The sequence below is a fragment of the Notolabrus celidotus genome, chromosome 17 (assembly GCF_009762535.1).
Source record: "Notolabrus celidotus isolate fNotCel1 chromosome 17, fNotCel1.pri, whole genome shotgun sequence".
NCBI lineage: Eukaryota > Metazoa > Chordata > Actinopteri > Labriformes > Labridae > Notolabrus > Notolabrus celidotus.
In genome coordinates this window covers 27062486-27082643 of record NC_048288.1, presented here as the reverse complement: position 1 = coordinate 27082643, position 20158 = coordinate 27062486, and the positions used below count along the sequence as shown (strand labels likewise).

Genomic DNA, 20158 nt, shown 5'->3' with positions numbered 1-20158 from the left:
CTCAAAACAGCGCTTCAGAAACAGACAGGCAACGTCACGGATACTACGTCCATATTTATACAGTCTATGGGGGAACCCCAAGTACGGCAAGAGACTGGAGTCAATTTATTAGCTAAATCTAGCAGGCTAACTGCACCTGAATGGGAGAGAAATGTAGCTGGATTTGTTTGACTGTCTTTGGGGAACATCTTGGTACTTTTCCATAGAATAAAATCTAACTTATTTTGCTCAGGAAAATCTTTAAAAAACATTAAACCAATTATTTTCTTCTTGCGTTCTTGCTTTTCTGAATACATTACAACCTGGAGAGGTAAAATGACTTCAGATTGTACTCAAAGCACCAAAATTTCCCATCAGATTGCTTGGAAATCCTAACAAACAAGTCCTCCTACTTAAATAGTTTGAAATCCTGTATTGTTTTCAGGGCGCCATTGGCCTAGCGGTCTAAGCATGCGCCCCATATACAAAGGCAATAGTCCTCATTACAGCAGTTGCAGGTTCGACTTCTGGCCTCTACCATTTGCTGCATATCTTCCCCAACTCTCTAATCCCCACATTTCCTATCTCTCTCCAGCTTTCCTGTCCAATAAAGGCAAAAAAAGTGGCCCAAAAAACACAACTTAAAAAAAAGAAGAAGTTTTTAATTTCTAACCCTCCTTTCCTGCTTTGACTTTTAAAGTTGTTCAGGTTTCCTGTTCAGATAATTTTAAATATCACACACAGACACTAGAGGGGGCTCACTAGAGAACCAGCCTATGGTCACTGAGGTTTCTAAGGTTCTGATTCCTTTCTTGGAGGCTTACAAAGTCTCTCAGGAGTGATCAGAGAGGTTTTCTTCATAAAAACATGTTTCTTAATACCTGATCTGGATGCATTTTGCCCATTCAGTGAAGGACTTTACTCTGACTTTGTGGACAGTAGCACCTACCTGACATATCTCAGTGCCTTGTCACTGGAATATGGAAGAATGATGTGTTTTCCAAATGTCTGACAGCTGATATCCAGCCTGTTGCAAGCTATTTAAATGACAAAATCAACCCTCAAACCTAAAATTCCTCTGTAAAGAAGGGTTTTGATGATTTATAATACCACTCATTTCCATAGATCACTCACAAACATGAGGTCAAGTCATTTTATAACACTGGATTATCATGCATAAAGAAAAAAAAGCAGGAATAACATTGACATAATGCAGCAGTGTGAGTCAGCGTGGTGCAATGTGAGGAATGTTTCTGTCCGTCTGACACTGGTGTTGGATCTGATCGAAGAGAAAACATTTCCTGCCATCTGTGGTGTTCACTTTGCTCCTTCATGAGTTATGTTGGGTCTTATGAAGATGAGCTGTTTATGCAACTCAAAAGCTATCACATTAGTAATATAATGTAAGCATTCCAGGCTTGTTTATCTTCTGTTTTTCTGCACTGTTTTATAACAAATATATCTTGAAAGATATGCAGCAAAACTTCATCCAAGCTGTAGAAATAAACATTAGAGAATGTTTTCCAGATTATGCATCCAAGAGGGCTCGTTAATTACTTTTATTTACATTAAATAAAGACAATAATTAAATGTCAGCGTATGGATCATTGCAGAGATATCATCATCATCATCATCATAATCATGCTGCCATATGGTCTCATGAGGTGACTGTGATTGTGTCCTTGTTTCAGCCCCTCCTGGAGTTGGACCCCACCTACAGCAGCCCTGTTCGAGCTCCGCCCACTGAGATGTCACCAATTGACGATGAAGACACAGAGGAGACGTCAGGACAGGAGGCGGAGACGACCACAGTGAGAGGTAAAATGACATGAAACATCATTACATCTCAGGAGGTAAAAAAGAGTGGAAATAGCAGCAGCTATCTTCCAAATCGTTTCTGTTTATTTAACATGTGCACAGACATAAAGGTGATGCTGTAGTAAATGACCATGGCTGCTCTCCCTGAGGTGTATTCCCCAAATTCACCAGCAGATGGTGCTCCAGGAGACAAGGAAGCTGCTGTGCTTCACTTTCTCAATACATGTCTTCTCTGTCTGTTTTCTCTGTCACCTCACTTGTCACAAATTAAGGTTTCCACATCAGAAAGATTATATACTAGTTATTATTCTGTATGCCCCAACCTTTTAAACCATATGAAGAAAGTTGTAATTTTCTTTAGCTGAAAACTGAAGCTGAGATTTCACTCTTGTACTCCCTTTTTCTCTGTTACAGTGAAATCAGTCCGGACGAATTCTCCTGCCTCTGTTCCTGACACTGTAAGTACTTATTTGATATTATATTTAACCCTCCTATTGTGTTCGTTTCTCTGGAACAACAGTAATGTTCCTGGGTCAATTTGACCTGGGACATATTCAATTATCCAAAAGTGTCAGAACCCCAAAAAATCCTAATACACATTTTTTTTAATCTAATTTTTAACTCCATTACAAACCATTTAAATCAAGATTTGGTCCAATGGTGTTCTTTAATTCTCACAGATCATGGTTCAATGAGGATACCTCACTCGTTTTTCATTAAAATTAATGTTAAAACTTTTTATAATGTACATTGGAAAGCCCTTAATATAGATACAATAGTTTTATATGACTTTTTAAGATTTTTGTTTATTTTATTTCAAATTTGGATTTTTTTTTACTTTTATGAAGTGATGTTGATAAATTAACACAACACCTCTTCTGTCACTCGCTGCCCATATTTTTATGCTGTATTTAGCTGGTTTGGAAGGCATATATTGCCTAAAAGAGACTTTAAAAAGATTCAATTTGACCCGCAACATAACAGGAGGGTCAATATTATATATAAAAAAGGAATAACATTCACTCAGAATTTAAGACAAGATTCCCTGAAGTAATTTACCCACTGCATGAGGCAACATCCTGCAGTGGAAGTTTGTCATTATTGCAATAGCTTAGACTGAATCTGAGCCCTATTTCAAGTTTTGCTGGTTTTAGAGCTAGAGTGACCAAATTGATGATTATTTTTATCATAAAACCCGAGCTATGTTTGTTCACCAGTCAATAACCGTTTGCTGTATGCGTCAAATTTACAAACAGACATACCAGTAGGTGCAATAATAACTTTACATGAGAGAATAAAACACAGTTCCTGAAGCAGTAATATTAAAAATGCAAAAATAAGAAGTTTATTGGTCTTTCTTTCTGAGGTATGACTTGGCTCATAATACCCCCTGCATGACTGTTTGACTTCATCTCCTTTGTTTTGAATAATTAAATGCACCACTTGCTCTATTCACCTTCAGTCCCTGCAGGTGTCTCCACAGCAGAAAGGGGAGCGAGGTGAACCAGGTCCAGCCGGTCCCCCAGGACCACCTGGCCTTCCAGGACAAGCCTCAGGGGATGGTCGGGGAGGGGGGCCGGGACCTCGGGGTCCACAAGGGCCACAGGGATCTGCAGGCACACCTGGACTTCCTGGGAAAGATGGACAGCCAGTGAGTTGAATGTTCTTTATTTTGATTCCCTGTTTGAAAATTTAAAGTTGTAGAATCTAAAAGAACACTCTCAAGAGCTCACTCTGGTTTTAGGTCAGTCCTAAAGGTGAGAAGATACATTGATGGATTGGTTTTCTATTTTTGTCTCTCCTCCAGGGAAGCAAAGGTGAAGACGGTGTCGCTGTAAGTAAAGTCTTTGCAGTCTGGTGGATTTATAGTTTGGTTCATGTGGAGGTCGTTTTTTAGTCTCTCTGGGGAAAACTGGTGCAGGAATGAACCCAGATACGGATCTAGAAATGTATGTTTTATATATTAGATTATAATGAATACTAATTCTGCCTGTCATCTTTACTGATCAGGGTTCAGATATATTCTCAGACCGAGTTCTGGTTTGGCCTCATGCCTGCTTTCACCTCTTAAATCTGAATAAAGTGTCAGTGTGCTACAGTTAAACTGTCATAATGTACTCTTATGTATTATTGAACACAGCTGTAACTGTGCTTTTCCAAGGGGGCAACTGGGATTCCAGGATTTCCAGGAATACAGGGAGAGCCTGGTCCAAAAGGAGAGAAGGTAAAGACCTAGACTTTGATGTGACCAGGATGTAAAGTCTGAATTATAAAAAGTGGCTATAGTGTTTTTGTAAATGAGTATAAGCTGAATCTGTGAAACGTCTCACTGGTGTCTCTCAAAGGGTGATCGTGGTGTTGGACTACCAGGTATTCCAGGCCCTCCTGGACCTCCAGGTCAACCAAGCAAGTCTCCCAGGTCCCTGGTAGGTTTTATTTGGTGTATGAAATATAAATGCAAAAAATAATCAGGTTTTCAAATGAGATAGCTGTCATATTAGAGTTTTTTTAATGTGTATACACTGTCCTTACACTGTTGATTACAAAATGTTGATCTCATTTGGTTGTTTTCCTTACTGTGCATTACACACTCCATCTGATTTATCTTAGATAATCCAGTCACATCTAATTTGAACTATGGATTGTTAAAATGTTGTGTTTTTATTAGGAGGGGTCAGGATTTGAAGACTTTGACAGTGATGCAGAGATTCTTAGGGTAAGTGTTTTCTCTCTCTGCAGTAAGATAACATAAATTGTGAGAACACAATTTATTTACAACCTCTGGTTTTATGTTGCCTTATTTCATCAGGGCCCTCCAGGACTACCAGGGCCACCTGGACCCCCAGGAACCCCATCTGATGACATATTTCCTGGACCACCTGGGGCACCTGGGAGAAATGGGAAAGACGGAGCGAGGGGAGAACCTGGGCTCCCTGTGAGTTAAACATTAGATCCCCCTTCCTTTTTCCTTTATGTTTTTAGTTCGATTTATTAATTTACCAAATTCACACTGTGACACTTTTGATCTGATGTTCACAACTCAGGCTAGTAATCTCAAATTGTGTTATGTTATACTCCTGCGTTTTGCAAATCATATTCACTTGAGGACTCTTGAGAAATTGTTACACTTCCTGAATGAAAAACAACAGGAAAAAAATATATAAATGTTAAATCTGGAGGGATTTCAGGCCATGTTTCAGGTTTTAACAACATATTAACCCCTTACTTATCATTAGCTGTCAGCCTTTTCCTTCATAGACCGACCAGGACTGATAAAGCTGTACAATTCTCAAATGTTAGCTAGCTAAGAGCAATTTTTGTTGGCTGACTGCTACATTAGCAAGCTATGAATGAAGCTAGTTTGCTAACATCTATAATAATAATAATAATAATAATAATAAACTTTATTTCTATAGCACTTTTCTAAACAAAGTTACAAAGTGCTTCACAAAAAACACAAAAAAATAAACAATAATATTAATAAATATAAACAAAAGATAATAATTACATAGAAATTACATTGCTATGTGAGGCATTGTTTGCGTTAGCTAGCTAAATGTAATGTTTGCTAGCTTAGAGTAATGTTTGTTGACTGACTGCTACGTTAGAAAGCTATGAATGAAGCTAGTTTGCTAACAGCTATGTGAGGTTATGGTTGTGTTAGCTTGCTAGTTGTGTAAGCAAGTTAGAAATAATGTTAGCTGAGTGTGGGTTAGCTCTCTATGGATGGCTAACGGTTATAGGGGTTATGTTGGTTAGCTGCTAGTTAGCTCATATTATTGTTTATGCGTGTTCAGTTTTAGCTAGGAATTGTTTGCTAACTCTAGCTTGAAAGGCTTCATAATTCAGTATCCTATTTATTTAATATTTTTACATCATATATGCATTTGAGGTCACCCTGAGGTTAATGTTGGAGGAAATAGCTGCCTTGAGAGTTTGGTTAATTTAAATTAATACAAAAAACAATAATTTAAAAATCTGTTTATTGTATTGAACATCAAACATGTATTTTATTTTCACAGCTAGCTTACTCTTCACTGTGCACACACACATTTCTAACCTAGCCTTTGTTCACAGGTGATTGAGGATTGGTTTAGTGGCTCTGGTTTTGGGTCTGGCTCTGGTTCTGGGTCTGGGTCTGGTTCAGGGTCTGGTCAGGTATTGCATTTAGCCCCAGCAGATCTAAGGGGCTGAAAAGACAGTATTTCCCTCAACCTTATTTTGAATACCCATGTTCATTCCCTGCTTTTCTGCAGCACAGGGAAACTAGTATAGCAGCTTCAGAACATGGTCAGCTGCAGCATCCGTTGGGGGAAATGTGTCTTTTGTCTTTAAAATGCAGAAGCTTTTACTAACTCTCTTAATATAATATTCACAGGATTGCAGTATTTATCATAAAGCCTTGTTGTAAATTAAAGATGGATTAACTTTAGTGCCTGCTGTTAGCTTGTACCTGGTGCTAAATGTGTAGAAGAAAGTCAAACAAATTCCCACTTGTGTCACTGCATGGAAAAGCATTTAAAAAGGAATTTGAAATCTGAAATGTTAAAGTTTGTTGTGACTCTTGCAGGGAGTTGATGGGAGAGATGGAGATCCTGGGCTTGCTGGGGTGAAAGGAGACAAGGTGAGGCTAATTTGAACACATATAAAAGTCCCGAACTGACTTTAATGCATCTACTTTTTAACCCAAAGTGTGCTGTAACTCTGTGATTATTGAATTCCTGCAGCAGCAACAGTATTTTATTCCTGAGTGTGCAGCACATTCACCGGGATCAGCCTCTTACTTGTGTGCTTTTTATAGCTCCCTCTCCCTCTGATTTCCCCTGAGCGGGCCTCTTAATGCTCTGTTTGCAAAAACAATTATACACAAACTAAATAACCAGCTAACACACAGAGCCGAGCTGTTAATGAGGTGACCCCTGCAGGCTAATAAAGCCAAGGGGATTGAGCGTAAACAAGTCTGTGTTTCAATGACTACTCTGCCTTTTTGTGCAAACCAAAAAGCATATTTGCTCGCTTGTCATGATGTGGTCTGTTTTATTTTTATGTGTTCAACAGGGAGAGCCTGGGGTGAACGGGCAGCCAGGACCAAAGGTAAAATCATAACATTTTCTACCTCACTGTTTTTTGTTCTTTTTTTGTATTTACTCCCTCTTCCCTCAATGCTTTGCTCACTTTATTGCTCCAATCATCATTTTTACATGTCTTGCAGGGAGATCAGGGCCCTCCAGGGTTTCCAGGTCTAGCAGGCTCAGATGGTCCAGAGGGGCCACCTGGTCAAAGGGGTCTACCTGGTCCTCCTGGGCCGCCAGGTCCTCCTGCAAGAGGATACACCATGGACTTTGAGGTAAATCATCAAGACAATTCAGAAACGCGGACATTCAAAACCAGCTCATGCGTGCTATTACACTGAAACATAAGGAATCAGGAATCTGTGACATGCAAACTCAAAACCAAACATATTTCAGTATGAGTCTAGTTTTTGGTATTCAGTATCTTCTTAAACACCACCAGAGATATTAAGAAATTGTTTCTGTCATTGTTTTAGGACTTAGAAGGATCTGGGATGCTGGGTGGTTTGGGGGCAGTGCCCTCCGGAGGTCCACAGGTAAAACTGCATGTTTTTGCATGAAGGTCATTCAGCATGAGGACATTTTGCTTCTTTAGTTTGACACGCCATCAGTCATCATATAGATAGATAGATAGAATGTACTTGTATAGTGTGATTGTATCGATCTGTTTTGTCTTTCACCTTGAGTCTATGTACTTGTCTTTATCACACAGGGTCCTCCAGGTATCCCTGGACTGAGAGGACCACAGGTAAGACATGCATAGTTTCCTTCTGTGGACCAAAAGCTGGTTATAGGCTTTAATTTAGTGGATTGTAGGTTTGAGATTCTGCATGAATTGGTATGAAAACAAACACCTTATAAGATGTTTGGAAGATGAACAAAACTGCATCATTCTACAGAGGCATATGCTAAATTTGAAAATGCAGGTAGGTGATTGTTCTGTTAATTGTTCTCCTTGTTTGCCTTTTGTAGGGTCAAGATGGTTTAGCTGGCCTTCCTGGAAAGCCGGGGCTGAAGGTGAGTCTGCTGTCCTTTTTTTTTTAAAGCAAGAGTCAGACAAACATCTGAAATCACTGCAGCTTTAAGGTTATTGCAAACAGATGTGAGCAACGCTTTTTAATGTGTTGTACTCATAGTGAATTAAAGGGTTCATGCTGATGTGACAAACATTTCTGTTTGTGGTCTGTAGGGGGAGCCTGGCATCACCGGACGACCAGGGTTTCCAGGGATAGAAGGACTTAAAGGGGCAGAGGTTTGTGTACCAGCAGACTAAGAGATGCATGATCAGTCTGAGGATTTCATTCAAATCATCATTTGAACAACTGGTTTAATGAGATATCTGCTGGCACCTATACACCTTTGTTCAATCAATCAAGCTTTATTTATATAGCAGCTTTCATACAAATCAAATGCAACCCAAAGTGCTTTACAGTGATTGTTGGGTTAAATGAACACAGATATGGTTTCAGGAGCTCGTAGCAAAATAAGCTGAACAGTGGTACAGTCAGACGTCTCTCAATCCCATAGACCAGGGGTTCCCAAAGTGTGGGTCGGGACTCCCTGGGGGGTCGCGAGACACAAATGGGGGGTCGTGAGATGTCTTCCAGAATGTTTTTTGTTAAAGTTATCTAAAAATAGTACATTTAACCCATTATAGTAAAAAATATTGACAGAAATAGTAGCTAAACTTGAAATAAAACCTTGAAAATAGAAAATGTAATGGCTTTTCTGCCGTTCTTTGTTGCCAGATGACTCCTAAGTTTAGGGTTAGTGAACTGTTCATTATCAAAAGCATCAGTAGCAGTAGTTTAATTCATAAAGGCACAGGAAACACAGCCACATGCTCATATAGGCTAGTTTTTCTACAGACCAGCTAGTGAAGCCACATTAAATCACTTTGAGGTACAGTGGGGGTCGCGGAACCCCTGCGACAGATGGTATAATACTGGATGAACTGCAGTTTTTAGCACTTCCCATCAGCTTTATTCCTCAGGACCAGAGGTTGCTGCTGGTTCTATCCCAGCTCCCACTGTCACATGCCAAAATATCCTTGGACGAGACACTGAACCCCAAAACAACACAGATGAAAGCATGCAACAATATGAGCAGTTTTTAGCTGCCTTTGAAAAAATGTCATATTTATTTTGCCAGCATGTACAAGATATGAATGTCTGCTCCTACAGAGTCAGACAAACACCAAAAAGGACAAAAGGGACCATAGCTGTGAAAATGAAAACACAGTTTTGACTCTGTCTCATCTTGTTTCTCCTGCAGGGACAAAAGGGGAGCAAAGGGGATCTAGGACAAAAGGTAAAAACCATCCAGGAGAGGAAAAGTGACTAACACCTCATATTTGTATACTCACACTTTTGATGAATGTGTTACATTTTATAAGAAAATATGTCCTTTTTAGGGAGATGCAGGACGGGATGGGACCAGTCTCCCCGGCCCTCCTGGCCCACCTGGCCCCCCAGGACCCGTCATCAACCTGCAGGATGTAAGTAGACTGAGCGTGTTTCTACCAAAACTGCTGAAGGATGAGAAGTCAAACTCAAAACACATCTGCCTAATCCTCGTCTCATCATGTGTAGCAGATGTGATTGATTCGTTCAGTAGCTTTGATCACATAAATAACTTGATCCGTCTCTTTCTTTAACAGCTTATGCTGAACGGTACAGATGGTGACTTCTCAGGGATGTTTGACGCTCAGGGAGGCGCTGTGAGTACGGAGCAGAGAAACATCAATCACAGACAAAGTTATCATGAAAACAGAGAGCGTGTTTAGATAGCTGCTGTGCTCTCAGCTGTCAGGATTATTGTTACAAATAGATACAAACGAGTGCACAAACATCAGTGTGACAACAAGACTGTTAGTTTTTCATCTCATCCTTGTGATCACTTAATATTTCTAAATGTTCACAGGGTCTGAAGGGTGACTCTGGGTTTCCAGGGATCCGGGGACCTTCAGGACTGAAAGTAAGCCAACATAAATCTCCTCATTTAAAGAGCTTGACTGACCCCTGAGCAGATGTTGTTTCTCCTTTACACACATTACTGTGTACATGCATGTTTCTGTGTGTACAGTTTGTTGTGATGTTTACTCATGTCTCATCACATGTATGCAGGGTGAAAAAGGAGAGCCTGGATATGTCATTGCAGCAGATGGATCCATGACGTCAGGACTGGCTGGTCCGATTGGACCAAAAGGAGACAAGGTTAGACTTTGAGACCACATTCTCATGACACACATTACATTGTTTAACCCTAGAACACTAACGTATCACTTAGTAACACTATCACTAACATCTGGTATATTTTACCAGATATAATATACCTGATAAGAATACTTCACGTCAAAATATATCATAGTACAACAATACATTGCAAATTGAAGTACTCCTCTTGTATTTCCCAGTATAAAACATCATGGCGGGACCCTGTAAAAATGATCCAAAATTAGGAAATCATTAATGATAATTTTTTAAATAATGGAGATGGGACCTTGTTCTTTGGGCCACCCATTCCTGGGACATGTGAGCCGTATCCAGTAAAGGCACAGTTTCCCTGGATCAATGATAACTGTGGGAGAGATAAACAAAGAATTTACTCTCAATTACTAACATCAGGTGAAAATCACCCGAACCTGTGCCTGCTGAAAAAAACAGGGATGGTAGAAGGGAAACCTTGGGTGACATCAGAGAGCAGCCTGAAGCTACCCAGGGAACCATGCAACTCAGACAGCAGCAACATAATGAAAGTCACATAACCACAATCACATCACCCAAAGTTAGGGATTTAAAGGTGTAGTGTGTGATAATTAGCAACATTTAGCAGAACATACGTTGTTGTATTTAGTGAGTGGTTATGCAAAATGCACCAGTTGAACCAGGGCAAAGAAAAAAGTGGTTGTGGGCAATATAATTTATAATGATAGACGTTTTGATGGTAAAAACTTAACAATTAGAGGATCATATTTAGCAGCTTCTTGTCCTCAAAGGCCACCATAGCTTCACTAATGAGAGGGGTGAGCAGGGGAGCGTTTCAATCTAGACTCTGACCGCTAGATATCCCTGACTATTCCCATCTGTACACACTGTACCTTGAAGTCTGTGGATGTTCTCTCCAGGATTTGAGTTTTCATACTGACAATAATTATAATAAAGTATATAAAAGCCTTACAAAAGAAGGGAACAAATCATTGAAATGTATCTGTGTTTCCAGGGTGATTTCGGTGTAGCCGGTCCTCCTGGAATGACAGTGAGTATTCACAGCGAGCATTACAAACAACTGAATTCATGTTTTTGTAGTGCTATCAAATGTTGGTCTCCACCACTTTGGATGCAGGTGAATTGAAAAGTGCTTCCACTAAGTTTGTTTATGTATCCATCAGGGGCCTATTGGACCAGCAGGACCTAAAGGAGAATTTGGTTTCCCTGGCAGACCTGTAAGCAACATGAGCTCATCAAACAATCTTTGATTTGATTTAAAATGATGCAGACACTGACTCTGACAATGTTTTTGTTCATCCAGAGATTGAGATTTAACACATTTTTATTGTATACTCCTTTCAAGTCAGGATTTTTTCATCCTGTTTTATGATGTTGTCTGTGTAGGGTCGTCCAGGCCACATGGGAGTTAAAGGAGACAGAGGGGACTCTGGAGGGCAGCCGGTGAGTCACACATGAACTTAAATCTCCCATGAGAAGTTTAGAGCTGGTTATGAAACAGACTGAAATAAATACTGATGTCTTTATACGAGCTACAGAAGTAAACAAGACCATGAGGGACAACATTATGTCTAGAGTTTATTTTTTATTGCTTGTGAACATTGCTGCAGGGTAGATCTCACATGAGCATGATTTACTGAATGCTGAAGTTACTCTGCAGAGTTCTTATGCTGTTGAAAGAAAACAGGATGAGATTTTTCATCAGAAACCCTACATGTACAAGACAAAATCAGCAAAGAGATGAGACCTAAGTTTTGTCCACAGGGGGCGCCAAAAACCGTACACAACAAAACTTCCTCACTGGAGCTTTAATTTACAACATGAGAAAAACTGTAAAACTCTGTATAACATGAAAGATTTACAGGCTAAAATTCTGCATATAAAATACAAACTGATTCTGTTTATTGTCTTAACAATAGTTAAGTTAAAAGGCACCTACTTCTTATCTAACTCTGTATGTACATCAAATCGTTAATGCCTCTCACGCTGTTTAATTTCTATTATTCAGGGACTTCCTGGTCCTCCTGGGCCACCGGGTCGCCCAGGCATATATAACTGCCCTAAAGGAGTAAGTGGATATTCACACACGCACAGAAATGCTTTAACACACACTTCTATTCAATCATGAAGTGTGTTTTTTAGTCATGTGCTGACTGTCTTCTCTTCTGGTTTCTGCAGACAGTGTTCCCCATCCCACCCAGACCTCACTGCAAAATGGCCGTAAGTCTCCATCAAATGAATGTTCTGTCACCATCCTTGCATCATCCTTTTTCCTTGTCTAGACTCAAAACCAATTATTTATACACTCATCAGCACCATGCTGTATGAAGCTGTTTCTACCTGTCTTCAGAGTGAAGACTCCTTCCACACCTGTCTGCTCAATCCTAACCACAGGCTCTATTTGAATCTGTCACTTCACACACCTCACGCTCTTCTTCTTCTGTGTACACATAAATTGCACGCTCCTCTCTCTAACACTGGTACTACTTAACCTTTTATTACTCAGAACTCCTCCAGAATGTCTCTAAAATATTCCTGCACCCTGCATGTCCGGTCTGGAAAGGTGAAGGCTCATTGCCAAAACAGAAATGAGGTATCTCTTTAATTCCACCCACAAAAAAATCTGCATGTGCATGTGTCATAATTATGGTGTTGACGATACAGATTAGATGATTTAATATGTGCTAATGGATGGAGATAATTGTCCTTTGTTAGATACCTAACCTTTGGTGCATCTTTTTTTTTTTTTTTTCATTTACATGGACCGTGCATATTAATGAACATTTCTGCAAATATGCCAGAGTTAGCCAAAAGGCTAGTTTCCATTTACAGTCCCTAGCCAGATGTTAAAATAGGCTCCCTTAAATAACACCTTGCAATTAAAAATGACTACAAATGACATAAAGAGACAGCATGACAGTCTTGGGGAATGTGGCTAAGTGGCCATAGACACAAAAGGTGCATTTTGACAAACAGTTCCTGGGTCTTTTAGCCCCCAGAACTACTTTCCCTGGAACTAAAAGGTTCCTGTGCCCCTATTGTTGTCTGCGTTTCAACCGTGGGCTGAAGTCCCGGGTAGATTGTGCAAATCAAGCCAGCGACGTATGGAGAAGAAAAAAAAAGTAAATGCACTACACCACCAGACCTGTAGAGGGCAGTAAAACAAAGATGAATGCCATTCATCACAGATGACACCATAGAAGCAGACGGACAGGCTGGAACTCCCTTTGTGTTTCAACACCGTTACGTTCAGCTAAAGGTCTCCAGTTTACAGGGTCACTTTTAAAACCGTAACACCGGGAGTCTACCTTTACCTTTTCTTTACAGCATAAACAGGAGAGAAAACGACCTTGATCAGGTTAATCATAGTGATCATTCCTGTCTTATTACTTCACTTTCTCCTTAGGCTTCTGTATTGTGATGCTGATTCTGGAAATACTCACAGGTTTGTTGTCAAATTTCATCACTGAATGTTTGTTTGTGCTCCTTTTTCAGCTGAATCCAGATGGAACCGTCTCACTTGGTAGGTTATAAAGCCTCAAATCTGTTTTACCTACTCTTATCAAAATGTTCAATGTTTACCAGCTTAACAGAAAAGTAAAGCAGCATAAAACAAGCTTATGACATACATTGAACTTTGACCTCATCATCACAACATCTCTTTTTGTGTCAAGGTAACTGTCCCAAAGGAGAAAAGGGGGAGAGAGGTCTCCCTGGGTTACCTGCTCCACCAAGTGAGTCAGCATTTTAGATTAAATCAAAGACATCGTGAAAACAATGAAAGTGATCAAAGTTACGTCACATTGAATGATTATGTCTCTTTAAATGCATGTAAAGAGAAGAATGAGTCACTAGATGAAAAGAAAATGATGTGAAGAAGAGAAACTGAGAGTTTAAAGGCCTTATTCCATCCTGTGTGTCTCTGCACCTTCACAACATCCCTCTCTCTAATTAGTCTCCCTCCTCTCTTTTCTCCGCTGCAGACACATTCCTTCCCCGGGGAGGCTGGGTGAGTCTCATTTAAAGTCTATCTCTGAGATGTGGCTGTGCTTTCACACTCAGGTCATATATGTGCCTTTGTCTGTGTGTGGAATCACAGGGAGCAAGAGGAGACCAGGGCTTTCAAGGAGAGAGGGGAGACAAAGGGGAGGAAGGGTTGCCCGGTCAACCAGGAATCCCAGGGAGACCAGGACCTGTGGTGAGTCTTTGGATGGAGAGCTTCCTCTTTAAGTCAAAAAATGTACCAAGGCCATGAATTAATTATTTCCTGGCATATTTCAGGGACCGAAAGGAGAGTCAGTGCTTGGTCCTCAGGGACCTCCTGGGGTGCCAGGTTCACCAGGTATTCCAGGCTATGGCAGACCAGGACCGGTCGGCCCTCCTGGACCACCGGGGCCACCAGGGCTGCCGGTGTCAACCTCAAGATATGGCTCAGGTACACTTCATCAGTCATGCAGATGTCATAAACTATGTAACCTGAGTTCATGTACGAACTTGGTGGACTTGGGGGTTAAACCTTGTCCCCCTTAGCTGTCTCTCTGAGTGTTTCCTCACCTTCATACGAGTCAGACACTTTGAACTAGAATTCCAGGTGAACAACCACATTGTAGGAGCTAGTCCAAAGAACATCCCTAGTTCAAATACAGTATCTCACAAAAGCGAGTACACCCCTCATATTTAATTATATCTTTTCATGGGACAACACTGAAGAAATGACACTCACAGTTCACCAGAGCTTCACAAGTTGCCAATGTAATCCTCTTCCACTCCTCTATGATGACATCACGGAGCTGATGGATGTTGGAGACCTTGCGCTCCTCCACCTTCCATTTGAGGATGCCCCACAGATGCTCAATGGGGTTTAGGTCTGGAGACATGATAGGCCCCTCCATCACCTTTACCCTCAGCTTCTTTAGCAAGGCAGGGGCCATCTTGTGGATGTGTTTGGGGTCGATATAATGTTGGAATAATGCCCTGTGGCCCAGTTTTTGAAGGGAGGGGATCATGCTCTGCTTCAGTGTGTCACAGTACATGTTGGCATTCATGGTTCCCTCAATGAACTGTAGCTCCCCAGTGCCGGCAGCACTCATGCAGCCCCAGACCATGACACTCCCACCACCATGCTTGACTGTAGGCAAGACACACTTGTCTTTGTACTCCTCACCTGGTTGCCCCCCCCCCCGCACGCTTGACATCATCTGAACCAAATAAGTTTATCTTGGTCTCATCAGACCGCAAGACATGGTTCCAGTAATCCATGTCCTTAGTCTGCTGTCTTTAGTAAACTGTTTGCGGGCTTTCTTGTGCATCAGCTTTAGAAGAAACGTGAGGGGTGTACTCACTTTTGTGAGATACTGTATCTCCTTGATGCTAACAAGATGAAACAGCCAGTTTTTTTAAAGCCTGTTTGAAATGTTATTTTTTGTTGTAGCTTTGACCATTGCGGGCCCCCCTGGTCCCCAAGGACCCCCTGGACCACCTGGAACTTCGGGTAATTCGGCATCTGTAAGTGAACCTCAATTTTTTAGATATTTCTTTAAACCTCACATTAAAAAAAATACACTGGGTTACCTTTCACAACAACTTTGAAGTGTAGAGAGAGATGTTCAGCTTTGTTTCTCTGTCTTTGTTCTTCAGATGAAAACCTTTTCTAGCCGGGAGATCATGATGCAGAAGACGGTCAGAGACGCAGAGGGAACTCTGGCGTACGTTACGGGAACAGGAAGCCTCTTCATCAAAGTTTTGCAGGGATGGAAAGAGATACAGGTACTGACAAGGACTAGTTTCCACCTTAGTGTTTGTCTGTCTATAAAGTAATATCAACACAACAATAAAAGTCAGTTTTACTTTTCATGGTCAGAGAAATAATGAGACTTTCCTCCACAGCTTGGCAGCCTGATCTACCTCTCCAATAACATTATTCCACAAGATGAGGTACTTATGCTCTACTCAAATGTCATTGTTGAATAATATTATACTCTACATAACGATTATTCTTTGAACATCCCCTCTCATTTGTTCTTTAAGCCTCGTGTTGCGTATCAGACAAGAGGACACACGATGGAAAGGGTGCGTTCACCAACAGAAAGGGTGAGTGTCAGTGAGACTTTATTGTTTAGAACAACACACCTGGCTTGATTTGAGCTGCTGAAAAAATGAGGCATGAATATTCTAGTACAAAGGATTTTAAAGATAATGATGAAATATTTATAAGGAGTCAAAAAAGGTTTCTAGTTTTTGTTTTTGGTGAAAAAGGCATGACTTACATGAATCACGAATCACACTGAGGTGGACTAACATCGACCTGTTGCTCCTTCTCCCTCCAGCTCAACATAGTGGCCTTAAACCAGCCTCACTCAGGCGACATGATGGGGCTCGACACGGCCGATCGGATGTGTTACGAGCAAGCCAAGGCGATGGGTTTACCTCCCAACTACCGCGCCTTCATTTCCTCCCACAGGCAAGACCTGGTCCATGTGGTCTATCCTGGCTTCAGGGAAACTCTGCCCGTTACCAACCTCAGGGTGAGTCTGCAGACTGAACTACTTGGAACATTGACTATAAATAAGATATAAAGATGGACAACAAATATTTTACCACTCTAGTTTCCCTACACCAAAGAAGGTCAGGTTGCATCAAAGTCTTTGTGTCCTCTTTGTAGGGAGACATCATGTTCAGGAACTGGCGGTCAATTTTCACCGGTGATGGGGGGCCACTTAACTCCAGGATACCAATCTACTCTTTTGATGGCCGGGATGTTTTAGCTGATCCCTTCTGGTCAGTAACACGATCGATCCCTCTCGTGTTTCTGTCTGTTTTGTGTCTTTCTGTCTCTTATTTTTGAATATTTTCCATCATGTTAATAATGTGAGCCGTCTTTTGCAGGCCTCAGAAGAGCATCTGGCACGGCTCTAGCAACCGGGGTCTACGGGTGACGGACAAACACTGTGAGACGTGGCGTGCCAACCACATGTCCGTCATGGGCCAGTCATCCAGTCTGACCTCAGGTCTGCTCCTGGGCCAGCAGACACGGAGCTGTTCCAACCAGTACATCGTGCTTTGCATCGAGACCCACAAAAACTCTTAAATCTCCCAAAACCACTCCATCAAAAGAACCCGCCAAAACACAGAGAGAAGATCTAAGTGACTCTTTTTGGAAAAAGATGTTGATCACATCTTCGGTGCTACATGTAGCATTTTATGGTTGTTAAAATCCGACGACCACATTCACTGCCTCGTTAAAAACACAGAAGATACTAATGCCTTTACATCTCTGCCGTCTTCAGTGTTTTTCCTGAGAGGCGAGACGATGAAGAGGCTGAAACAAACTCTTACCAACTTATAATCTGGGAATCTAAGCTAATGTGAGGATGATTCTACGCTGTGGCTCTGGAATAATTTTGCCTTAAAGAAATGTCCATTTGGTCCAGAGGACTCCCTTTATGTTCAAACTAGTGGCACATAATGTAAAATGCAACACGAAGGCTGATGGGTTTGAAGTGGTGCCAATGCTGACATCTCAAAGAGAGTGTGGTAATAGTCTGTTGATGATAGCGTGTCCACTGCCGCGTTTTTTTATGCTGGGAGCGCCCATGACCTCAATTTCAGAGCGCTTCCCACCAGCGTATACTGTTGTTGGGTATCGAAGGTCAATCTGCGTCCTGCTAGGTCTGTTTTAAAAAGCTCTGTATGCTTCATTCACGCTTTCATTCAATGGTATTTTAACATGAAACTGTAAAACCTATCGATAGAAATCGTGTCAGAGCATCAGCAGCAGCTCTAAACCAGGAAATGATATCTCCAAAAGACGAGTGTGATCACTTTTCTCCTCTGCACCGACCTCCTCCATTGTGTTGACAAAGATGATTGAAGTAGTCCCGCCCCTTCTTGATTCTGATTGGTCAGTGATCAAGAAGTCAGAAATCAGCTGACCCTGAGGGCGTTTCGCACTAAGGGTACTGAGTGCTTAAAACACTGAATCACAGTTTGCATAGAAAACAGGTGCTGCCAGTGCAAAAAATGGCAGCAGTGGACACGCCCCCTTAGTATTTTTGTTCAAGGGAAGTAGAATCATTGCAACAAGACACATCTGTGTCACTTTAAAAGAACCAAATACAAAGTAGCAGAAATGGCTTTTACCACACGGGTGGCCACCATTGACTGTATACAGGAAGTTGATGTCAACATCTGTGACTTCACTTGACTTTTTTTTTCAAAACCTCAAGCTTGGCACAAAAGTAAAATGATGACAAGGCGTTCAATGTGGTGTACAGTAAATAAAAAATAATTTACAAAAGAAGTGGTAGGAGACTCAGTTCAGTAGTAAAAAAAACTCCTAGAGGATAACATAAGTTATTTTTTTAATCTGTTTTCATGTTTCCAGACAGACGTCCCCATCTGTTTTTATTTTGGATCTGTATCGCCAATTTTACTCTGGATTGGATCAAATTGAATATTAGCATTAAAGCTGCTGTTGGTAGTCGTGATATAAACATCAGTTCTGAGAGAGATTTTGAATGTCAACACTACCCCTACCCTCTCTGCTGTTGTAACCTCGCCCTGTGCGTGTTCCATGAGGAAGTAGTGGTTTCCCAGCCAATCAGGGCGACGTAGTGGGGCCGCCACTCGACCAATCAGGACAGAAGTTGGGGAGTAGCTCTGATTGGTCTGCGAATACCAGGAACAAGGGGAATAATAACATCACTTGATACATAGGCATTGGAAAACACAGAGATTTATTATGACCTTTTCTCCAAACCCAGAAGAAAAAAAGTACAGTTTTTGACACCATTCCTACCAACAGAAGCTTTAAGCTACATCAAAGACGACTTGAATTAGAGAGTGGGACTTTTAACTAATTTGGAAAATGTTGATGAATGTGATAAATCAAGAGATAAGTAGAGACGTTTTCTCATTAGCTTTCATTAAATCACACTTCTTTTTGGAAAATATTGGAGTCGCCCCCTGCTGGCCATTAGTAACAATGCAGGTTGTCGCTAACGGTTCAGCTTTGGCTTCACTTGTTGAACCCTGTGGCTACATCCACTTCTTATATACTGTCTATGAGAAACACCCAGTCATGTTAAGAACGAGAGGACTACCTTTCTAAAGTTGCCTCTTTATCTTTAAGCGAAAACTGAAGACCGAGGAATCCACGCCTCTCCTGAAACATGGTTGGTTTTTTTTAAATGATGGATTTCTAAAGACTTTTGAGATGGAAGCATAACAGACTACTTTGACTTTGTTGTTTTCAGGTTGTAATCAATTCATTTTTAAAGCTTACTCAAAGTTAAAAGGCATAAATGTTCTTCCCATAGCTTGCGTAGTTCCTCATCTTTGAGACCAGACAGCCAGTGTTGCCACCAAAGAAATTTCGATGCACTGTACTTTATTTTTTTTATATATATTTTGTAGTTCTAACATTTTCATCCTTAAAAGTGTTGTTGTAGCTTTGTTCATACATCTTGTTGATCTCACTTCCTAGCAGTTCTTTCTCTCGGTAGGCTATTTAATTTAAATCCAACGATTTATTTATACCGTCACAGCACATAACATTTAAAAACAAATCAGAAGATTAAATTTAAGAATGTAATTTATCATGTGTTGGTTGTTTCTTCACACTTTGTGCGTCTTTTCTATTCTTTGTACAGTTTTTATTTTTACAGTAATAGAGTTTTGAAGAATGTTGTCAACAGTCAGAACAAATTTCCATAGTTGGAAAATTAAAAGTGAAACAAGTGAAATATTTCAAGACTGAAAAAAAAAAGATTTTAGATGAAAACTTCTAAGGGAAAATAGAGCACATGTTTTGTATAAATATTGGTGCTTTGTTTAATAAAATTTTCTCTTTTGGTAATCTGGTTTTCTTTCTCTCTCATTTACCTGCACAATAAAACTGACGACTTCAAGAGGAGAGCATCAGATAGTTCAGAAATGAGGAATCTGCAGTTTTGTGTATAAAATAAATACCATTTAATACTTTATTTCAAATGTTGTATTGGGCTGCCCAGTGGGTATGCTTTGTCAATAAATTATGTCTATGTAAGTGTAAAGGTATATTAT

General features: G+C 40.6%; 1 protein-coding gene and 1 long non-coding RNA gene across 3 annotated transcripts in view; one reads left to right on the top strand and one right to left on the bottom strand.

Annotated features, from left to right (window-relative positions):
* LOC117829080 (collagen alpha-1(XVIII) chain-like) overlaps positions 1-19952 on the top strand; it is an 87362-nt gene extending 67410 nt beyond the window's left edge. Inside the window, exons 7-44 of one of the 2 annotated variants that reach the window (XM_034706619.1) lie at positions 1671-1797; positions 2212-2255; positions 3260-3448; positions 3605-3631; positions 3959-4021; positions 4143-4223; positions 4466-4513; positions 4607-4732; positions 6368-6421; positions 6856-6891; positions 7010-7144; positions 7346-7405; positions 7582-7617; positions 7842-7886; positions 8059-8121; positions 9144-9179; positions 9283-9366; positions 9529-9588; positions 9792-9845; positions 9995-10084; positions 11091-11126; positions 11260-11313; positions 11483-11539; positions 12105-12164; positions 12275-12316; positions 12603-12689; positions 13592-13619; positions 13771-13830; positions 14080-14105; positions 14196-14294; positions 14378-14531; positions 15528-15601; positions 15734-15862; positions 15983-16030; positions 16124-16186; positions 16423-16620; positions 16758-16873; positions 16982-19952. In XM_034706619.1, coding sequence (XP_034562510.1) covers positions 1671-1797; positions 2212-2255; positions 3260-3448; positions 3605-3631; positions 3959-4021; positions 4143-4223; positions 4466-4513; positions 4607-4732; positions 6368-6421; positions 6856-6891; positions 7010-7144; positions 7346-7405; positions 7582-7617; positions 7842-7886; positions 8059-8121; positions 9144-9179; positions 9283-9366; positions 9529-9588; positions 9792-9845; positions 9995-10084; positions 11091-11126; positions 11260-11313; positions 11483-11539; positions 12105-12164; positions 12275-12316; positions 12603-12689; positions 13592-13619; positions 13771-13830; positions 14080-14105; positions 14196-14294; positions 14378-14531; positions 15528-15601; positions 15734-15862; positions 15983-16030; positions 16124-16186; positions 16423-16620; positions 16758-16873; positions 16982-17183 — 2991 coding nt within the window. In that variant the 3' untranslated portion in view covers positions 17184-19952. The remainder of the gene's footprint in view (positions 1-1670; positions 1798-2211; positions 2256-3259; positions 3449-3604; positions 3632-3958; positions 4022-4142; positions 4224-4465; positions 4514-4606; positions 4733-6367; positions 6422-6855; positions 6892-7009; positions 7145-7345; positions 7406-7581; positions 7618-7841; positions 7887-8058; positions 8122-9143; positions 9180-9282; positions 9367-9528; positions 9589-9791; positions 9846-9994; positions 10085-11090; positions 11127-11259; positions 11314-11482; positions 11540-12104; positions 12165-12274; positions 12317-12602; positions 12690-13591; positions 13620-13770; positions 13831-14079; positions 14106-14195; positions 14295-14377; positions 14532-15527; positions 15602-15733; positions 15863-15982; positions 16031-16123; positions 16187-16422; positions 16621-16757; positions 16874-16981) is intronic. The other variant, XM_034706620.1, reaches the window with a different exon arrangement.
* Positions 1531-4720, bottom strand: LOC117829081. The gene is made up of 3 exons (XR_004634543.1): positions 4577-4720; positions 3254-3428; positions 1531-1722 (listed from the first exon to the last, which is right to left on the bottom strand). It is a non-coding gene; the product is annotated as an uncharacterized LOC117829081 (long non-coding RNA).
* Positions 19953-20158: the final 206 nt, after the last annotated feature.